We start from the raw sequence: 22,880 nt of genomic DNA on the forward strand, positions 1-22,880 counted from the left end.
TCCTTTATTGTTCCTCGCAAATCTGAGACATTGGGTAGTGGAGGAGTAGAGGCGGCAATATAAACCTGACTGTTTATCTGTTATGAATTATGATACCCCTTAATGTACTTTTTTAGGGTGGCAGGGTAAGTACAAAAGTCAGGCCATAGATGTTGCAATTTTTTTTTCTTTCCTCTATGGGTTGCAGGAACGAAAATCGTTTAATTCCCCCATCAACACAGTCAGTCAGTGTTGATGGGGAAATCTCTCCCACGGAGCTATTGTGTTCTCCTGGGGGGGGGGGGGGGGGGGTGCGTGGGGAGCTGTTCCTGCTAGAACACAGTGATTATTGCTAGCAGCTATAGCCGCAGACAATCCAAAATGCTGGTTGTACCCAAGTCAATTGAGCCTGCCCATTTATTATTTATTATTATTATTATTATTATTATTATTATTTTTATTTATTTTTATTATTTATTTTTATTATTATTATTATTATTATTATTATTATTCAGGACTTGTATAGCGCCAACAGTTTACGCAGCGCTTTACAATATAAAAAGGAGACAATACAGTTATAATACAAAAAAATACAAGAGGATTAGGAGGGCCCTGCTCAGAAGAGCTTACAATACATGGCTTGAATCTCAGCTGCACCTGCCAGGATTCAAACTATCTATGGTTGACTTTATTTTACCAAGTACTCCTGTCAAATCAGCCCACAACATTTAGGGTGTCCTTTTTACTTTGTTGTGAATAGGATGACATTTCTGCTAGTCTGACACACACACACACACACACACACACCTACCTACCTTAATGAGTCCCAGGAGAGATTCATGCCATTCCATTTCTCTGCCCTGAGGGCGCTCTATGTATTTTCAGTAAGACCGAATGTAAGCTCTAGCGAGCAGTGTTCTCTGATTCCTCTTGTACCAAATTTTAATGCAACTAATGTCTGCCTTCATTTTGTTAAGCGCTGCACAAACTGTTGGCGCTATATAAATCCTGAATAATAATAATGTAAGTAGCATGTATTGTATGCAAAATAGAATTCTATACATGTAATGAAAAAAAATCCTGTAGTAATCTATTCTATGGTTTGGCACTGGTACTTGGTTTATAGAATTTGTCGATGACACAAAGTATTGAACAGATTCCTCAAGCATACCTTTCTATAAAATTACAGGCTGTAATATGTAATAATTGCTGATGTGTCACAATGTACAGCAACAGTAATTTTTAATAAAACATATTTACTAGGCTAAAATGTCTTCAGTCTGCTGTAGACAAAAGCAGGTGCCCCCCCCACCCAAAAAAATTCCTTTCAGTGATCAGACTGCAACATGGTAAACTTAGGGTGAAGGCCTGCAGCAGGGGGATGATTTGTCAGACATTTGAACATGGCAAGGAACTGTACAGTTTCCAGGATTAAATAATTGTCATATCTGTGCCACTATCTCTGGGTGGAGGGGGGGGGGTAGCTGTTGATACCAGAAATGGCTAAACAAAGGTACTGCCAATATTCTGAGAATAGCAGATTAACCTCCCTGGCGGTATGATTCTTTTAGATTTTAGGTGCTGAAAGCGGTACAATTATTTTGCATGGAAATTTGGCGTTTTATATTGTAGGTCTGTAAATCTTAACAATAACACACTTAAATCTGTCCAAACCAGAGTCTAGTAGATATCCCGGGTATGATAAAGTTTGAAACACAAAAACATAAATTATAATATAATAAATAAAAATAAATAATTAAAAATAATAAAAATAAATAGTAATAAAATAAATTTCCCCACGATTCACTATCGCTCAATTCTGCAAGTGTTCTAATTTACTATCGCGGTTTTCTAGCTGGTCTAAAGCCACTTTTGACGTAAAGGGACACTTTTTGGTTGCTATGGACAATCTCCAGTTTCCAGGCAGAAAGAACAGTGTATATCATGTAAAACTGCATGCAGGGCATGGGCCAAAGCACTGGGGACAAAAGGGATGTGAAATCATTTCATACAGTACTGTAATCTGTAAGATTACAGTACTGTATGTGTTATGATTTTTACTTTTTTTCTTAATTTGCCGCCAGGCTCCGCCCCCGTGCGTCGCGACGCTCGCAGGGAACGGAGCCTGACACAGAGAGGCTTCGGAGGAGGACACAGCCCGCAGACACTGCGGGGGACATCGCAGGATCCCGGGGACAAGGTAAGTAAGGGGGCACCAGGATCCTGCGATGTAATCCCGAGTGTGGCTCGGGGTTACCGCTAATGGTGCTGAATTTTAACCCCGAGCCACACTCGGGGAAAACCGCCAGGGAGGCTACGGCCTGGTGCACACTACTGCGGCTCTGCAAGCTTCACGTTACATGAGCATAGCAGCCCATTAATTTGTAGGCAGCCGTGCTTCTGAAAACGCAGGGAAAAGGTCCCTGCTTCTAAAATTGCAGCCCACATGGAGACTGCTAGTGCATTGCAGTTCCCAGTGTGGGAAGCGGCTGCTGTGATTTCACGTGTGCATCTCCTGCGTTTTTCGGTGCTGGTGGCCCGCAGCGGCAACCACCCGCAACAGTGTGAAGCAGGCCTAAGGTATTGTCAAGGGATTGCTGTGATCTATGTGACAAGTATTTTATGCTTGTAAGTGTTTAGCTGGTCATACTGGGATTAAAATATGGTCGGTTCAGCAGGGACCGGCCAAGATTCGATCCATCCATGGGCAGGCTGATTGTACCCAAGTTGCTCCAGCGATCAACTTGGGTACAACCAGCCTGTTGGATTTTTTTACATGCGAATACTGCTGGTGGCTATAGCCAATAGCAGTATTCATTGTGTTCTGCGGGCAGGGAATGCTGCCCGCAACCACCCACCCCCTCGCTGGCAGAACGCAATAGTGCTGCGGGAGCCATTCCCCCATCAACACTGAAAGAAGAAAAGAAAATTGAACCATCTATAGGCTGCTTTTACACGTTGATTTGCATGCATGTACTGAACATGAAAAAAAAATAATCTGATGCTAGAATCTATTTAGTCACATAGCCTAGTCCTGATCTATTAGATCCACGTGCACTTTCTTCCCAGTGCTGTAAAACTTTCAGTCAAAGCTTGGTTTGGTTCAGCCATCTAAGGAGTCCTCTTTGGGGAGCAATTAACAAGAACAGGTGCTGGCGTGTTGGTGGTGTCAAGCAGCAGGCATCATCCATTCAAGTACAAAGCAAAGCATCTGCTTCATTACATGCTTGTACACATGAAATCTGTTGCGTTAATATATTTAGGTCTTGGGGCCCTAGTGATGCGGTGTGTATGGAACCTAAGCCATCAATATTTTATCTTTCTACCTTTCTTCAGTGTAAGCTTGGCTAGCTAACTAGATACTCACCAGATGCTTAAAAATATATAATTTGGCAATAGCAGTGATAGTATAGCTATTATAGTATGTTTTATGCTTTTCCTGCCATCTGAGTTAATCACCTTGTATCCCTTTATATTGCAGGCCCAGTTTGAGATGCCCTATGTTGTTCGACTGCACAACTTCCACCAGCTCGCAGAACCATTACAGTGTTTCACGTTCAAGCATCCAAATACAGGTGAGGGGGAAATATGGTCTACTGTACATAGAAAATAGCAGATTTAGGTTTCTTGTAATGCATTCAAAAATATTTTTGATGTATTTTAATTCTTTAACTTTTTTATCAAAGTATAAAATGCAATGAAAAGACAAATGGGAAACCCCCTGGGCCGCACGGCCCAAAAAGGAATACAAAATCTTAGAAAAATAACCATAATCCTACACGGTTACAGATCTAGAACATAATGAAAAGAACCATGTTAACCTCTTCCCAGAAGACTCACTGCTACCTAAACGGGTTTATCCTGCCACAGAAACAGGGTTTGCCTTTCAGTGTATGAAGGGCTGCAATTCTGAACTCTGGGGAAAAAAAAGGGGTGGGGGAAGGATAGGAAGACTTGATGGGGAGTTATTTTGATTTTTTTTTTTTTTTCCCCCCGCTCTGTTTTATTTGTACTTGCATTTTCTTGGTTCAGCTCCAGGCAGAGGTTGTAAGCATATATCTGGTTGGCTAGTCAACAAGACATTTCAAGTGATTTCTTTATGAACTATGAAGTCAAAGAATTTATTTGAGCTTTGGAAAATAGACTTGTGTGTTTGTCATAGTTTCAAACGTATCTTTTATTAGTATATAATATAACTGGTGGTGAAGGGAGTGATCATTGGGCACCTCATCCCCAAAGTGGAATCCTATATATTATGTCCCTTGGGCTACTCTCTCACACTGGGGCAGGGGGTTTGTTTGTTTTAGTGGCGCTTTTCAACCGCCAGCGGTGTGCTTTTAACCTCCACTAGCGGCCCAAGAAAGGTTAAAAGTGACTGTGTTGAGCTGCCGAAGCACTTTGCAGGTGCTTTGGTAGCACTGCCCATTCATATCAATGGGCAGGGCGTTTTTGCACTTCCCCTTATAGATGCTGCTTGCAGGACTTTTTTTTTTCCCCGTCCTGCAAGTGCACCGCCCCAGTGTGAAAGCACTCCGGCTTTCACACTGGGGAGACATGGGAGGTGCTTTACAGGGGCTATTTTTAGCACTAAAACGCCTGAAAAGCACCCCAGTGTGAAAGGGGTCTAAAATGAGGATGAGACTTTATAGGTGCCAGAAAAGGAGCAATCAAAGACTGTTAAAATAATTTTTTTCTTTATTACGACATGACGTGAATATAAAAAAAAGAGGATATTGGGATCGTCATATCAACCATATTGTGGTGAACACACAATTCTTTAAAGAAAATCCAGTATAGGTTTCACAATTCATTTTACTTTTCAGTCACCTAAAATAACAAAATGTTTTTCAGACTCCACCCATATGGTTGTATGGTCTTGAAATTTTACTTTATAGAAAAAACACTTCACATATGTATGGCTTATGAAAGTGGCTGTACTCCTTTCAACATGTTTCACCATCAGCTTCATTAAAGCGGGAGTCCGGCGACCAATGCTTTTTTTTTTTTTTTTTAGGTCATTGAGACACTTTGCTAACCCCAAAATAATACTCGCAGTTTGGGTGTAATATTTCCGCCTCTGTCTGTCTGTTTTCGTACTGAAGAATAACTTTAAAAAATGTGATGCTGGCTGTTTCCATCTTGCTTGTGGGCATGTGAAGCCCACAAGCATTGATTTCCTGGATACGGTGAATGCTGTTCATTCACAGCTTGTTCACACGCATGATCATTGTTTCCCCACTGAATCTTGGGAAGCCTGACACTAAGCTCCCAGGAGACAGTGCGGCGCCGGGGAAAGGCAATAAACACGCCTACTCCCATGGGAGGAGAGACAGGAAGTGCCACAATAAAGTACAATATAAAGGTAATTACAGCGATAAAAAAAAATTTTGTGCGGCATTTGAACATCTATGCAATTAACTGAAGGGGGTAAGATTAAGTTCAAAATTTGAGTGGAACCCCGCTTTAATCTAAATTTATGCACAAATACACCATTTGTAAGTCAAAGCTACATTTTGCCATGAAAAATGTAAAGCCCAGCTCCAGGCAAAATCCATCTTGTTGATAGCAGAGAAGGGTTGGAGTCTGTGTCAATTTTTGTGTGCCAGGTGTCCCTATTGGGGTGATGGGAAATCTCTCCAGATGATAACAGACGAAACGCATTTTAGTGTGTATACGCAAAACTTAACCACTTCAGCCCCGGAAGAATTTACCCCCTTCCTGACCAGAGCACTTTTTGGGATTCGGCACTGCGTCGCTTTAACTGACAATTGTGTGGTCGTGCGACGTGGCTCCCAAACAAAATTGACGTCCTTTTTTCCCACAAATAGAGCTTTTTTTTGGTGGTATTTGATCAACCCTGTGCTTTTTATTTTTTGCACGATAAACAAAAAAAGAGAGTCAATTTTGAAAAAAAACGCATTATTTTTTGCTATAATATCCCCAAAAAATATATAAAAAAACTTTTTTTTTTTTCCTCAGTTGAGGCCGATATGTATTCTTCTACATATTTTTGGTAAAAATCGCTATAAGCGATTTATTGATCGGTTTGCGCAAAAGTTATAGCGTTTACAAAATAGGGGATAGTTTTATGGCATTTTTATGAATATTTTTTTTTTTTTTTTTTTAATGGTGGCGATCAGCGTTTGGTTTTTGTTTTTTTTGTTTTTTTTTTTTTTTTATTGTGACTGCAACATTATGGCGGACACATCGGACATTTTTGACACATTTTTGGGACCATTGTCATTTATACAGCAATCAGTGCTATACAAATGCACTGATTCCTGTGTAAATGACACTGGCAGTGTAGGTGTTAAGTGTGTCCTAGGGGTGTGTTTCTAACTGGGGGGCGTGGTTGTGTGTGACACGTCACTGTTCTCTGCTCCGATGACAGGGAGCAGAGATCAGTGACACTGTCTCTAGGCAGAATGGGGAGATCCTTGTTTACATTAGCATCTCCCCGTTCTTCCTCCCCGGGAGGCGATCGCGGGCCGCCTCTTAAAGGGGAAAGAACAGGTACGTGATTCTGCCTGTAGGTGCCCTTCTGCTGCAGTACATCTGCGTGAGGCGGTCTGCAAGCGGTTAAACTTCTGATAATGGCTTTATTATGTGTTTTCCTGTCCCTAATACAACCCCAAACCCCTCCTTGTTTTGGTTATCACAGAAACAGGGGAAATCTGCAAATGACTGACCAGTTCCACCCCTACACCATTCAGACACCAGCCAATTTTCTTTTAGCTTTGAACGGAAGTGATATTAATGTCCATTTTATAGAAAGGGAAAAATGACAAACCTGTCATACATGCTTGCTCTGTGCAGTGGTTTTGCACAGAGCAGCCCTGTTTAGCCCTCTTCTTGGGTCTCCTGCTGGTGCTCCTGGCCACTCCCTCCTGTCGAGTGTCCCCAGAGCAAGCAGCTTGCAATGGGGGCACCCAAACAGGCTAGCTCCCAAGCCGCAGTTTTGTGTGTCCATTTACTCATGGAGCATTAGCTCGCCCCTTCTCATTGGTTCACTGGCTGTGATTGACAGCAGCAGGAGCCAGTGGCTCAGCCAATGAGGATGGTGAGTTCCTGGAGAGCCAAGGCTCTCATGCACATCGCTGGAGCGCAATGGGGCTCAAGTAGGTAATGGGGGGGGGGGGGGGGGGGACTGCTGCACAGAGGGGTTTTTTACCTTCATGCATAGAATGCATGAAGGTAAAAAAACCTTCTGCCTTTACACCTGCTTTTGCCCTTCAACAGGACTGTAAGCTAACAATTTTATTTAGTGACAGCGTTCAGAGAGCTTTAAAGGGGTTGTAAACCCTCATGGTTTTTGACATGTTTTGTTTTGAAGCAAGTGTAAACTAGTCGTTCATGTGTGTTGAAGCTGAAGGAAGGGTAAATGAGCCCTTAGGGTTCATTTACCCTTCCTTCGGCTTCAACGCACATTAAAGCTCCTACTGCTTCAACATGCTTTTATGTGTTTTTTGATGCTTTGAGGCTTCAGTGGTGCTTTGAGGCTTTGTTGAAGCTTGGCAGATGCCCGGTGTGTTATCTCACACCTGCAATTTCTCCAAAACAAAGCGAAGCTAAAGCTGAATTAAAGCCTCTCAAAAGCCGCAGGTGCTTCAAACTAGCTTTGTCATAGAGTTCTATGGAGGCTTTGAAGCACCGCTAAAGCTACATGGGGTATAATTTTTGAAGAGCAGCCAAAGCAAACACAAGGTGTAAACAGGACTGTAGGGGCTAGTTTACACTTCAAAACAAGGCTTCAGATGGGCTCTGTTAAAGCTCTCTGAACGCCAGTCAAAGCCTGTGTCATTAAATAAAATGGTTAGCCTACAGTCCTGTTTACATTTTGCTTTGCTTCAAAAATTATACCCAATGTCGCTTTTAGTGGCGCTTCAAAGCCTCTATAGCACTCTATTGCAAAGCTCGCTTGAAGTTCACTTGCAGCATCTGCAGCTTTTAAGAGGCTTTAATTCAGCTTTAGCTTTCCTTTGTTTTGGAGAAATTGCAGGCATGAGATATTCACACGCGCGCGCACACACACTGCACGCGCGCACACACACTGCAGCATCAAAAATGCATGTTGAAGCAGTAGGCGCTTTAATGTGTGAAGGCGAAGCAAGTATAAATGAGCCCTAAATTTAGCTTTTTGTTTTTTTTTTTCTCTGAGTTTGTGCAAGGCCAGGTTTACACCTAAGCGAATTGGATGTGGGTTTCCCCGCATCCAATTCACATAGCAGGCGAAATGTGAACCAGCTCCATCAGGGAGCCAGTCACAATCTCTGTTGCGGCTGCGGAGCGCACTGCCCAAAAATGCTGTGAGTCTTTGGCTCCGTTTCAGGGCCGAATTCAGGCATATATTCGGCCCTGATTCGTCTTTGAAATGGGGAACAGGGACGCACAGCGCTCCTGTGCGATCCGCAGCCGGTTCCAGTGTGAACCGAGCCTTAAGTGTAAAAAACCAACTAACGAAAACCTTTGGTGCTTTTTTGACTTTGAGAGGACTGACAGCAGCTCTGTATAAATATCTGATCATAAATGCATGGACTTATCTAATGTGTGTTCTCTTTCTAGATGCCGTGATCGATAATAACCGTTACCGCTGCCTTAGGTACTCTGTAAAGCTGAATACAGTGCTGCATGGGTTTGCAGGATATTTCCAGACCGTGCTCTACAAAGATGTTACTCTGAGTTAGTATTGCATTGTTTTTATCTTCATTATATGGCCACACACAATTTGACAGCCTCTGTGTCATACGTTTTTACGTTTCAATATTACATTTTTTATTTTTTTCATTGTCTTTTGCAGGTATCTGCCCCGAGACACATTCCCCAGGGATGTTTTCATGGTTTCCTATTCTGTTTCCAATCAAGGTAAGTTGTAGGTGGCAAAAAAAAGATATTGATCAATTACCAATGTTTATATGATCTGGTATCCTGCAGCCTTTTTAAAATTCGTTTGATTTCAAAACATATTTGAATTGTTTAGGGATTGCTAATTTCATTCCTGCTCCAAATAGTATGTACAGTCTCATGCGCTTACTAGATTACTATAGTCTCATGTAGACTAGGGCCAATTTTAGGAGGAAGCAAGTTGACTCAACCATTATTTTAAGTGTGGGACGAAATGCTGAAATATAGGCAGAATGTACAACCATGCCAGTTATCCTGGTTCAAAAAAGTGCAGAAGTGAGAGTCCATTTTCTTATTCATTGAGGCACACAGGAATCCAGACATTGTCAGGTTATACTGCTAGGCTGGTAATAGTATAATGCCCTTCTACTCCGGCCCGCTCCCATATAATTTTTATTTTTTTATTATTTTTTTTTTTTTGCTACTATCGGAGGATGGATGCTTTTTCTCTGCCCTGCCATTCTAACACTTTTTTTTTTTTTTTGACAGCAATTTTTAGTAAGATTATGTCACTGCTTGAGCTAGCCTCCATACGAAAAATCTAGATAGGTGTGTGTTGTGTTTTTTTCTTTTTTATCTGCACTGTCTTTGGAGGCCATTGCAGGAAATTTGCCTTTCTAACCTTGACCACTGGGCTTTACATTGTGGCACTTCTCATACCTGCGCCTACTGTGTTGGCCACAGAGCCTGTTCCCGGTCTGTTCCAGGTCTCCAGGTGCGACCCTTTCTCTGCAGACTCGCTCTGAGTAGGCTGTGTGGGCCAAGCATCAGGAGTTAACTTTTTCACCAGGGCTATTCCTGCTTTCTGTCGGTTTGCCATGAAGGTTTAGCACAAAAGTGACTGAACTCTGCTGGGTGGAGTGTCGCATGCGTTCTGCCTGCTGCTCCTGATTGCAAGCGACACATGGATCTGTCCTCCGTTATCTGCTGACCGCCCACATCTACCCAGTCACCTTTTGGCTACCTGACCCTCTGCTCCTACTAGCATTTGGGTTCAGAAGTACTCAAGGCCTTGTCTTGTACCCTGAATTATGTTGCCCCCTGCCTGTCAGTGTAGTATGTGAGATCCCAACAGATGGGCAACAGTCTTGATTTCCCGTGTGTCTCAAGCTAACGATCCAGCAAATGTTACCGTGCTGCTTGTAGTGCTTATAAATGGTGACCTGGAATTTCAACCTCTGAGTCTTCTTCTCTAGCTCCAGTGAACGTGCCCCCCTCCTCTGCTCTATCCTGGGAAGATTTCACTGCAGTTATGCAGAATTGTATGGGCCAAATGGCAACCTTAATTGCTGACTCTGACCATGGAGGGGTCATATGCTTGCTTCAACACCTTCCTCTACAGAATCCTTATTTGCTCATGGCATTTAACAGCCTTTGAACTTTTGAGATGCCGAGTCTCAAGTTCTTGATGGGCAATGTTAAGGCCTGAGGAATCGTAGGGCTTCTGCCATCACTTCCAGACTTGAAGGCAGTCTCTACTCCTTTTTTAAAAGTATTATTTTATTTTAAAAGTACATATAACAAGATATGTTCAACATTTTGCATGAGAATGAATTGTTGACCCACATGAGCCTACCATGCACATTTTGCACAATTATGTCAGTTGAACAAAGAAAAACAGAATACAACATAAAAATAAAATATCGCAATTAAAAAAAATAGAATAAGTACCATGTGTAGTTTGTGCGAGATGGCAAGGGGGTCAACATTGGTTGATAGGCTAGCGGCATCAGTATATAGGCCTCTTGCAGGACTGCCTTACCCCTGGTAACCGACCAGAGGGGACAGTCTGCAGGTCTCTAGTAATACTTTGCTCCCCTGTCCATGAGCAGGGGCAGAGGCAGCGGGGCCAATTGCCTCCAGCAAACCTCCCTCCGCCCCCCCCCCCCATGTCTCAGGAGCGCCATATGATCTCCTTCCCTCCCCGGATGGGACCACGAGTGTCCCCTATACACGGGGGGGGGGGGGGGTCCATCCCATATGCGCAGGGGCTCTACGCATACATACCAACCATATACACACATTTGTGTACCATTGAATCTGTAAACCAGTATCAATATATCAGAAATTATATGCAACACATGGGATCATTAGGAAAATAAGAAAAGGGGAGAAAAAGAAGAGGAGGAAAGCAGGAGGGAGGGAGAGGGAAAGGGGAGGAGCGATCTGAGCGTACCTGTGATCTTGTTATCAGTTTTAGTCATGTCCCCACCGGGACACCATCTCCGAATGGTCCAATCAGCTGTTGTGTTCTCTCATAGTCGCCATGTATCAAGGAGAAGCTCCCCATCTACTAAGTCTTTGACGGTCTATGTGTTTTAAGGGTGGGGTCTGCTAGTTCTACTAAGGCTATATCCAAGCTAGAGAGTATATTTCTAGAGTCTTTGGAGTAATCAGTCCAGGGAGTCCAGATTCCTATAAACCGATCCCGAGACCCCTTGCATGTCGCTATCCAATCCTCAGCTTCTCGGACCACATTCACCTTGTCGATCCACTCCACCCTAGTGGGGACTCTGGACTGTAAATCGGAAGCAGTCTCCTTGCCGCATTCAATAAATGAGGTAGTACATTTTTTTTATATTGATTGAGTGGGATCGGAGGGATATGTAGGAGAAAGTGCATCGGAGAGAAAGGCATTTCTATCTCAGTTATACTTTTGATTTGGTCTTTTATGTCTTCCCAGAAAGGGACAATCTGGGGGCATTCCCACCATATGTGAATAAGTGTGCCTCTGAGTCCGCAGCCTCGCCAGCAGAGCTCTGACCCAGAAGGATAAATACGTGCTAGATCAGCAGGTACCCGGTACCAGCGAGACATTATCTTATAGTTTGTTTCTTAGGTTTTTGAGTCTACAGAGGACGAGTGTGTGAGATGGTACAAGTGGGATAGCTGTGAATCAGTGAATTCCTGTTCCAGTTCCCTTTCACACCTCTGAATGTAAGTGGGTTTGGTTTGATGGGCAAATGAGCCTAGGAGTTGATATAGTTTCGACACCATGTGAGGGATGGGTTCTTCATTTACAAAGAGTTGTTCAAACGGGGTAAGTGACATAATATCTCTGATTTTACCACCGTGTATTTCAAAGAAATGGTGTAATTGTCTATACCTCCAAAAATTCATACGTGAGCCCTGATGCCTGGCCTGTAAGTAGTCAAAGCTCAAAAGTTTACCCTCTTTCATAAGTTTACCACAGCTGACATCTTCATCTACCACCCAAAGCCCAAAAAAGGCCATCTGTTCTCCTGGGGGGAACCTTAGGAACCCACCCAGCGGTGCCAGAGAAGACACAGGGGGAGCTATTTTAAAGAGCGAATTGATCCGATCCCATACCGAAAGCACCTGGGCTGTCAGCAGTCTCTACTCTTGTTGACGTAGTATGCACCACTTTAAACTTTAGGATCAACCTTTAGCTTCTACCAGTGCTTTCCCTTGGTTTCTTGTTTTCTGTAGGTTCCTGAAGACCGCTAAGGCCTTTCTGGTGCACCTGCTGTTCAGTCATCTTTTATGGAGTCCAAAAGAACACTGACCCCTAGCTATGACCCTAATCTGCCAAATTCTAGCTGATTGGACCAAGGCAATAAGAAGGGATCTGAATTCTATGCAAGATGATCCCTTAATGGTAGAGGGTTTGGAGATCATGTCTTGAATTACTGTACTGTTATGCCCTGTACACACGATAGGATTTTCCGCCGGAAAATGTTCGATGTGAGCTTGTTGTCGGAAATTCCGACCGTGTTTAGGCTCCATCGGACATTTTCCATCAGAATTTCCGTCACACAAAATTTGATATCTGGATCTCAAATTTTCTGACAACAAAATCCGTTGTCGTAAATTCCTAACGTGTGTACACAATTCCGACGCACAAAGTTCCACGCATGCTCGGAATCAAGCAGATGAGCCACACTGGCTTTTGAACTGCATTTTTCTCGGCTCGTCGTACATGTTGAATGTCACCGCGTTCTTGACGTTCAGAATTTCCGACAAGATTTGTGTGACCGTGTGTATGCAAGACATGTTTGAGCCAACATCCGCCGGAAAAAAACATGGATTTTGTTGTCGGAAAATCCTATCATGTGTACAGGGCATTAGAAGTCTCCGATCTCATTTTCTGCACGAGTCTTCTGTCAGTGAACATAAGGACGGCCTTTTGGTTAAAGTTTCTGACTACAGAACATGCTCTGCATGCCCTTCGAGTAACATCTCTTCAGAGCTGCAGTGTACACCCTCATTGAGATGTGCAGAAGAAGCTTGGGGCTCAGTCTAGGAAGGCCTACCCCTGCTTGGAGGCCAAAGAGTTTCTTTTTATTACTACCAGGCCCCAACCTCATCCAAGCCTGGCTCTTCGTCCACCTTCAAACCCTGGACTTACAAGCCCCCCAAATCCTCTTCAGCGTGAGGGGATGCCCCCTTCCAAAGTAGGTGGAATACGTCTCATCTTTTGCAGACATTTGGGCAACCAGAATTTTAGGTGCTAGGTTGTGAGAGATGGTTTTCAGGCTCTTCAAGTTAGAATTCTGCTTAAAGCTCCTACCTCTGTTCGAGTCTTTCAACGTCCTTGTGCACCACACAGTTTAGAAGATTGGTTCCAGTGGTTCTACTCCCAACTTGTTCAGTTCAAAAACCAAAATGAGGATACGTGAGGACGTGATGCTCCTTGAGGAGGGTGCATGAGGTGATCCAGGAAGAGCCGAGGGAGACCCGCAGCGTGAGAGGCTGGGGTGTCTCGGTTGATGACCCAGAACTTACTCTGTAACCAGCGGTGTGACAGGCGGGAGACTGACAGACCACTGGAAGAGTGAGACACGTCTCTTAGCCCCCCCCTTTTGCTAGTACCTGTGGAAGGATGATTCGAAACGAGCGGTAGTTTCCAAGAAGCTGTGCGGAGGACTCCCAGGGCGCTCAGGAGGGAGAGAGTTGAGGCGATCGGCTAAGCTTTCTGACGAAGGCGAAAGCAGGGAATAGCAGAACTAAGAAGAAGCGGAAGATAAAGAGGTATTACTGCTTTCTAATCTGTACCTGAAACCGCACTAGAGTCTGTGTTTTGCATACACCTGCTTGCCTACATCCCTGCTTAACAGCACACTTATCAGCCGATGACCTGAGCCAATGAACTAACTATACACCCGGGATCTTTTGATATTCCCCTAGAACTGAGTCTGGAGCTATTGACAACTTAATCCTGTTCCTGGACAGTAATGGAGCCTGAGCATGTATAAATCTGTTAGTCTGCATCCCCATCCAGCTGCACTTCTCCCACACTGAACTGTATTAAGTCTACATACACCTGCTTGCCTGTACTCCTGCTTTATTGCATATTTACCAGTCGATGCCCTGAGTAATTGAATTAATCACATGCTTGGGACTGGCATTCTTGTTACCTCTTTAGTGCTAAAGTATGGAGCTATTGCAACTTAACTTGTTTCTGAACTATAATTATGCTTGCTTCTGCACCCCTGTTTAATTGCGCAGTTTCCAGCCGATGCCCCAAGCGATTGATCTTAGCATACTCCCGGGACTGTGAGCTTGGCCATCCTTCTGGTGAAGGGTGTGGAGCTATTGCAATTTAATCTTATGCATAAAACTGCTAGCCTACATCCCTGCTCCGCTGCACTTCTACTATACTGGGCTGTATTAGAGTTTACCTTCGCATATATCTGCTTGCTTGTATTACTGCTTAATTGTACATTTATCAGCTGATGCCCTGTGTAAAAGAACAAACCATACACCTGGGACTGTTACTTTTGCTGTCTCCCTTATGCTGAGGGTGGAGCTACTGCAACTTAATCTGTTCCTGGACTGTATTAGAGCCTGCCTATATATAAATTTGCTAGTCTGTATCCCTGTCCAGCTGCATTTCTACCATACTGAACTGTATTGAGTTTGCTTGTGCATATACCCGCTTGCCTGCATTCCCGTTCAGCTGCACTTTTCTCAGCCTATCCTTTGAGCACTTGAACTTACTAGATACTCAGGATGGCTTCTTCTGGTACCCCTTAGGGCTGTTCGAGGTGCTATTGCAGTTTCATCTGTACTTGACTGTATAAGAGTTTGCATTCAGTATACACCTACTTGCCCTTATCCTCGTCCAGCGTATTAACATCTGCCAATTCCCTGGATTAGCTGGATATTTGGGATTGTAACTTTTGGTTACTCCCCCCCGTGCCATTGGAGAGGGCCCTGGTATTTGAGAGGGAGAGAGGACCCAGAGGTATGTGTATATATATATATATATATATATATATATATATATATATATATATATATATATATATATATATATATATATATATATATATATATATATATATATATATATTTTACAAAATGCTATAAAAATTGAAATAACTACATTACGAGTAGATTCTGTAACCGTGGGGGGGGGGGGGGGGTGGAGAGTAGAATAAAAAAGTTAAAAGGGGGGTCTGAGGTCGGCAATCCTGGGATTATTAGTGCACTCTCGGCCCTCCCTCCCCGATGCTAGAGATAGCTTGGGGGGGGGGATGGGGCAGGGTCAGAGCCGCACCTCAAGATAGGAGAATCATAGGTGGAAATGAATTTCAGATCCACAAAAAAGGAGGGGTGGGGGGGAGAAGTACCTTGTTGGGACGAACAGGATTTACCCACAGTAGACAGAAACCCTATCGAAGGGCTCAGCATCCTTAGACATGTAAGAGTCCTGGGACCCCTAATGTAAGTGAGAAATGCATTGGGTGGGGGAAATCCGGAATGATTGGTGGAGGACAGAAACCCTATATTGGGGTCTACCGGCCACCAACCTGTAAGGGAAAAATTGTATATATTTATTTTATTCTTTATTTTATTATTTATATTATTATTATTATTATTATTATATATTTTTTTAATACATTTTCTGAGGTTTAAATTCTCCAGCTAAGAGACATACAATTTTAAAGGAACTTATGCAGTATAGAGCAGAAGTAGAGCAGAAGTGGTGATTTTACAGGAGACTCCTCTTTCTCCGGAAACAAATGTCAAATTATACTCCAAACTTTTTGCAACATGGGGTTTCAATAACTAAGAGGGCCAAAGGGGTGGCAATTGGGTTTGCGAAAACTATGAGATTTACGTTGGAAGACAGGATGACAGATCCCGAACGCCGATACCTCTTTTTGAGGGGCAGATTGGGGAAAAGGACATATACATTGGCAAACATATATTGCCCCAATAAGAACCCCATAAAGTATCTTAAACAGGCCTTGGGAAGGTTAATGGATTTTAAGACTGGGGATGTGATACTGACTGGAGGTTTGAATTTCTGTATGGATCCGGCCTTAGCATGTACAGGGGACAAATAAGGCCCTGTTAAAAATGATAAAGCAGAAAATGCACCAATGTCAAATGATGGATGTGTGGAGGGCGCAACACCCAAAGACACAGGATTACACTTTTTTTTTTTCTCCCCCTGTACACGGGACGTACTCGAGAATGGATTACATAATGGTGGATCATAGGTTATTGGAGCAGGTAATGGAAACAAACATAGAAATATCTACGCTATCTGACCATTCTCCTGTGTCGATGAGGATACCAGGAACTCAAAGACAGCTGTACTCTTGGCAACTAAACAAAGCCCTATTACAAGATGAGAAAGTAGCAGAAGTTGTTCATAAAGAAATAGAACACTATTTCCTAGTCAATGATACAGGGGAAATTTCGGGTGACACCCTGTGGGAGGCACATAAAGCCTACATTAGGGGAGTCCTTATCTCTATTGGTGCGGGGGGAAAAAAATAATTTAAAAAAATGAATCCTTTAATAGAAGAGATAGACAGATTAAAACAAGGACATAAAAAATATAAAGGACAACATCAGGAGATATTCCACCAATTGGTCAATAAGAGACGAACTCAAGGATATAATGGAACAGGAGTCTAAAAGGACATTCAATAGAATAGCAAAAGAAAGGTACCAATGGGGAGTAAACACCTAGCGAGACTGTTGAAAAAGAAAAGAGAAATTAATTACATAGAAAAAATGCAAAACAAGAACGGGGAAATGGTATTTACAACCAATGAGATACCAAATGTGTTTAGCAGCTACTATGGGGCTCTATACTCTGTAAATCAGAAGGGTCAACAGGAAATAGCGAAAACTGAGAAGATCAAAGAATTTTTAAACGCCAGATTGCCTCACATATCAGCAAGAGACAGGTCCATATTAGATAGACCCATAACAGAGGAGGAAATCCATAAAGCACTAAAAGATTCAGCCCCGGGTAAAAGCCCAGGACCAGATGGGTTTACGACCTATTATCTCAAAAAATAGAAAGATTCTAGTTCCGAAGCTATGTCAGTATATGAATAGGCTGGGTGTAAACTATGAAATGGGCAGAGAGGCCCTGTCTGCGTCAATAACGGTTATTTTGAAAGAGGGGAAGGCTAGTACGTTTTGTTTAAATTATAGGCCAATAGCCTTATTGAATGTAGACAACAAACTTTATGCAAAAGTATTAGCAACCAGGTTGAAGGAGTGGATGATCGACCTGGTTCACCCGGACCAGGTCGGTTTTATCCCAGGGAGGGACACCGGTTTGAGAACGTTGCTCCTGCTTCAAAACTAGTAAGTCCCCAGGTCTTATCCTGTCGATAGATGCCGAAAAAGCATTTGACAGGGTAGACTGGGGACTTATGATAAAAACGTTGGAAGTCTTGGGCCCAAGAATGATCCAGTGGATTGAAGTATTGTACAACCACCCTTCTGCCTTTGTAAAGGTGAACGGCGTGTCGTCGCGCCCCCCCCCCCCCCCCCCTTTGATATGGAAAATGGAACCAGGCAGGGGTGTCCTTTTGTGCTGACTCTGGAACCCCTGCTTGCTTCAATCCGTAATAACCCAGATATCAAAGGGATTAAGATGGGGGAGGAAGAGCACAAGTTGGCAGCGTTCGCTGGCGATGTGCTGTTCTACATGTTAAACCCAAGGATCACAATGCCAAATTTACTGAAGGTTTTAAAACAGTTTGGAGAAATTTCAAACTAAAATTAATTTTAGTAAATCTGAGATCATAAATTTAAGTAGACAGGAAGAAGCGAATTTGCAAAAAGAATTTAATTTCCCTTGGAGGAAGGACCTAAAATACTTGGGAATCAGATTAACTACCTCCCTAGTGAAAATTTATTACCCCAAACCCCCTTTCTTGGATCGGGCGTATCAACTCTAAAGATGGTTTTGGTCCCGAAAATTTTATAAAAGTTCCAAATGTTGCCTCACTGCCGAACTATACTTTAAAAACTATAATATCAAAATTTTTATATGGCAAAATAAACGAGAATCGCATCTGCTGTACTAGGAAGGGGGGGGAAAACAGGGGGCTTAGCCGTCCCAGAATATGAAAAATGTCATGTAAAATCTAAGACCTAAGTAAATGTGTTGTATTTATTTATATGATCTTTTTATAAAATAAACAAAAAACAAAAGGAGACCCCATCTTGGATCTCAAGGCCCTAAAAATCTTGATTCTGGCCCAGAAAGTATACATGAAATCCAGATCCGTCAGTAGCCTCTCTCCATCAAGCAAGCCTTTGTGGCTTCTGTGGGCACCAGCAATGCATACCTGCATGTCCCCATTTTTTTTCAGTGCATTAGTGGTTTCTTTGCTGTGGATCTCCAACACTTCCAGTTTGTGGGCCTGCCATTTGGCCTGTCTTAATTTCAGGTATTCACCAAGGCGTTCGCTCCTTTGTTGGCCTTGGCGTTCTCTTTGTGGAATATCTGGGCAACCTCCTGTTGAGTGAACGGATGGCACAGGGTTTTGATGGACAATGTAACTTGTACTATCCAGACCTTGCAAAGTTTCAGCTGGGTCTTGAACCATTGGTCAGCATTAGAATTGACTCATTGCTTGGCATATCTGATCATTTTGGATACAAAGCTTCCTTCCTAAGGTAATTTTAGCCATTCATCTCAGCCAGAACAGTGTTGTTCAATCCCTCTGCCTGCAGTTTATCAGGAGTAGATCTCCCTCCATCAGCTGAATGTAGCTAATGCAATACATGTCAAGCTACTTCTGTTCGAGTGATGCATTATTTGCCATTCCTGATGGACCCTGTAAAGGAGAACCTACTTATTATTCCACCATTTCTCAGGGATCAGACATTTTACTATTCAAGCTTATGGTCTTAAAGATCAGGTTACACCCCTTCCTGTCAAAATACACTCTGCTAGCTTTGCATTTAAAGTTCTTCAGGCATCTTTTTGAGCTGCAGGCAGTGCCCAGTTCTGTGTTATTTTTTGGGCCTGTTGGTGTCTTGTTTCTGTTGCTCACCCCTTAATTGGACTGCATTTGTATGTTCTGACAGTCTCTGAATTCCTGTGTCCCGCAATAAGAGAATTTGATTTTTTTATTAGCCGTTAAATCCATTTCTTGGAGTTCATTGAGGTACACAGGCCCCCACCTCCGTGATCATGTTTGTGCTACTGCTTTTCCACAAAACTGAGTATTGCTCGGAATAGGAGTGTTTGTGCTAGGCTGGCCACAATTTTTTTTTGTTTGCCAATGTCCAAATCCTCCTGTAGGTGACAGTATAAACCTCAGTCTCTGAATTCTTGTGTCCCTCAATCAGCCCCAAGAAATGGATTTTATGGTAAGAACAATGATGCCATTATTTCCTTTTTGAGTACTGTGACTTCAGAGAAGTCTTCCAAATCTAGAGCAAGCTGTTGAGGAGCCCTGAATAATATGGGGGAAAATATTTGGGCTGAGGACATTTTGAGGCTATTTTAGAACATGAGAAACCGCATAGGTGGCTATAATTTTTTTTTTTTGGCCAGTGGCATTTTTGTTATTGCACATCCCTACCCATACAAGCAAGTATAATGTATACCTTTACTGTAAAGCCTGCCCACAGACAACCGGTAATGGCTAAATGGCAGACTAGAGGTGCACCGAATGGAAACTTTGGTACCAAAAATTCTGGATGCACTTAACTGAAATCGAAAATGACCGTATATAATATGTTATATGTATTTTTTTTTATAATTGTAATATAATCGACTTTTTAATTGATGATATGATATTCTATGCATGGAGTTGAGTTGTCCATTATCGGTACCTTTTTAGCTCAAGAAAAATGCATCCCTTTAAATTCTATGTATGTCTTTACACTGGTCTGTTGTGCTTCCCTTGTGGTGTTAAAAATCTTGCTTGCTGCATTTTTGGTCGGTTAAAAAAAAGTGCCAAAAAAAGTGCCAAAAGCACACCTCCCCATTGAAATGCTTTAAACGCAGCAAGAATGAATCAATAACGCATCCGTGTTATGTTTTTGATGCGTTTTTTTTGTTGTTTTTTTGTCACTTGACCTATGAAAAACACCAGAAGCACAGTAAAATCACTGCATAATCGCATTCATTTTCTGCACAAAATGCCGAAAACACTATTTTTGGACACTATTTCAGTGCATCTCTAAGTCAGACTGTGTAGATGCCTGTGTTCAGCTGTCAACATGTGTGGATGCCAAGGTTGATGCACTATAATGTCATGTCTGGGTGGGTTTTAGGTACCATTACATGTGAAATGCAAATTCTCCTACTTTCTCTATGGTACTCATTTCTCTTTTTTTATTTGTACCTATATTGGTCTAAAAACCAATGTAATTACTGACCTGACACTTTTTTTTACAATGTCATTTAGGCTCCTTTCACACTTTAACGACCTGAAAGTCACGTGACTTGAAGTAATGCCTGTAATCCTTGAGGTCTATGGACCTCAAGTCACATCAAAGTAGTGCAGGGATTACTTTGAAGTTGCTGCGACTTGAAGTCGCACAGATATCCACACTAGCTTTTTTTTTTTTTTTTTTTTTTATAGCTTGTAGAAGCTGTTAGCATTTTTTTCTTGCTCATAGAAGCTAAATTAGTGTTTTCTTATGTGTCCATGCACACTACTTCAGGCTATTGGTGTTTTTTAAACTTCAGCGTCTAGAAGCAGAAAAAAAAAGTTTTTTTGTAGAGTTTCTTGGAGTGTTCCCTTTTTTTTTTTTTTTTTTTTTTTAAACTTCTCTCTCCTTTTTACTGCAAAAATTCTGCCCAAACGCTTTGATAAAAAAGCTATTACCAGTGCTTTTTCATCCAGCATTTTTTCCAGTGTTTTTTTTAGCTTAAATGCTAGTGTGCAATAGGGCCTTAGTGTCTGCAGTGGTGATTATATTATATTTTATTTTTTTGATATACAGACTTCTATGTATTAAAGTTTCAATGTCCTATATTTGTAGTTTGCTAGTTTATTAATGGTGTGTTCTGTTTTATACAGCAACCTATTCCTCTTCGAGAGGGTGACACTGTATGTGTACGGTTCTGGCGTTGTAACAATGGAAAAAAGGTCTGGTATGAGTGGGCAGTGACATCCCCTATCTGCTCTGCTATTCACAATCCCACCGGCCGTTCATACACCATTGGACTGTAGAAAGCCATCTCACAAGACTTTTCTTGATCCTATTTATTGCTGCAAAGTAGTTTGATGCAGATCATGTTATGGGCAGAAATGTGCCATGCTTCAAACAGCTTACTCTGGAAGACGGTGGAGTTTAGAAGATACAGCAGTACAGGATAGATGGTTCATTCTTGGTACTGTTGGCATTGTTTTTTTATATTATTACATGTTAATAGAACAAATAAACTGAATGCAGTTGCTTTTGTCATAAATGCAAATGCACTTTCTATTTGTCGTCCTGCTTTTTTCTTACCCCCACCCCCTTGTTCTCTCCGCTGCTGCTCTATAAAACACTAGTGCTGTACGTTGATTCTGCGCCATATGTCATGCACTCCTTCCGGAGTAAGACCAGCCCTAAACAACCTTGTGGTGAGAAGAGTGAAATGCAGTGGTGTTGAAATTCCAGACTCAACCTGCATGAGAAGTACATTAAGGGCTTACCTATATATTGGAATTTTGTTCTGCTTTGCTGCTGAGACAAAACAGCCAAAAACATTGTAAATCTTTTATAAAATGATGTTTAAAATGAAAAATACTAGCTTTGTAATTGTGGATGAATGGATTCTATGCGGTTCCAGTGCTCAGAGGCTGTTTAACAGTGTGCTTAGTTTCTGGACCAAGCTGAAGGTTTACAGATTTGATTGAAAGTGCCCTGTAGTTACTGGTCAGTTCCCAGCATTAGCACATGGAAAGGTGATCAGGAAAGAGGGTGGTTCCTGATAATATGATCACTATTGTTAGCAAAAGGATTATAATAACACTTTCTGCTGCTTGATATCATCTTTCCTGTGAGAGGAGATGAGTCGGACACCCAGAAAACCTAAAGCAATTTTGATGCCTTTAAAAATAAATAAGATGTAAACGACTCATAATTGCTCGTCCTGCTGCCGCCAGCTCCTGGAATGTTTGTTCTGTTGCAAAATAAATTCTCAAGCATATCCAAAGATCATTCAGTTGTTTTGGATGCCTGCAGCCAATGTGCCATCTGCTGGCCAGAATAAGATTGTCGCCCAGAATTCATATTAGGCGCGTTTTGAAAATGAGCCCTCTAACCAACTACAAAACTTCTCGGACTCTGTAGCAAATACAGGATTAAGGTGGCAAAGATTTTTCAAGGTGTTGAACATTTTATTTTTCGCAACGCTTCGTTTCAAAATTGGTTATTGCCCCATTTTTATACTGGTGTTTTTAACTGCTGTCATTGCTTTAACCAGTTGCTGACCAGCCGTCGTCATTATACTGCAGCAGTTTGGCTCTATAGCACTAATCGCTGTAGCTGTACGTCGGTTCGTGTAATAGATACAGTGGCCATGCGCGATCACTCCACAGAACCAGAATTGGGATCTGTCAATGTAAACAAATAGATCCCCATTCTGACAGGGGATTAGAGAGATGGTCTGTTCCTACTGATCAGGAACAGCGATCTCTCTCCTCCTCCAGTCAGTCCACTCCCCCCCACAGTTAGAAACACCTTCCAGGGAACACATTTAACCCCTTGATCATCACTGTTAACCCCTTACCTGCTAGTGTCATTTATACAGTAATAAGTGCATT

At 42.3% G+C, this 22,880-nt stretch overlaps 1 protein-coding gene across 1 annotated transcript in view; it reads left to right on the forward strand.

The window, feature by feature from the left end:
* PRMT5 (protein arginine methyltransferase 5) overlaps window positions 1–21,560 on the forward strand; it is a 44,805-nt gene extending 23,245 nt beyond the window's left edge. The window contains exons 14-17 of the mRNA XM_073632470.1: window positions 3,461–3,554; window positions 8,542–8,658; window positions 8,777–8,841; window positions 21,147–21,560. Of these exons, the coding sequence (XP_073488571.1) occupies window positions 3,461–3,554; window positions 8,542–8,658; window positions 8,777–8,841; window positions 21,147–21,299 (429 nt within the window). The 3' untranslated portion in view covers window positions 21,300–21,560. The remainder of the gene's footprint in view (window positions 1–3,460; window positions 3,555–8,541; window positions 8,659–8,776; window positions 8,842–21,146) is intronic.
* Window positions 21,561–22,880: the final 1,320 nt, after the last annotated feature.

This window comes from Aquarana catesbeiana, linkage group LG01 (genome assembly GCF_042186555.1).
Source record: "Aquarana catesbeiana isolate 2022-GZ linkage group LG01, ASM4218655v1, whole genome shotgun sequence".
Lineage (NCBI taxonomy): Eukaryota > Metazoa > Chordata > Amphibia > Anura > Ranidae > Aquarana > Aquarana catesbeiana.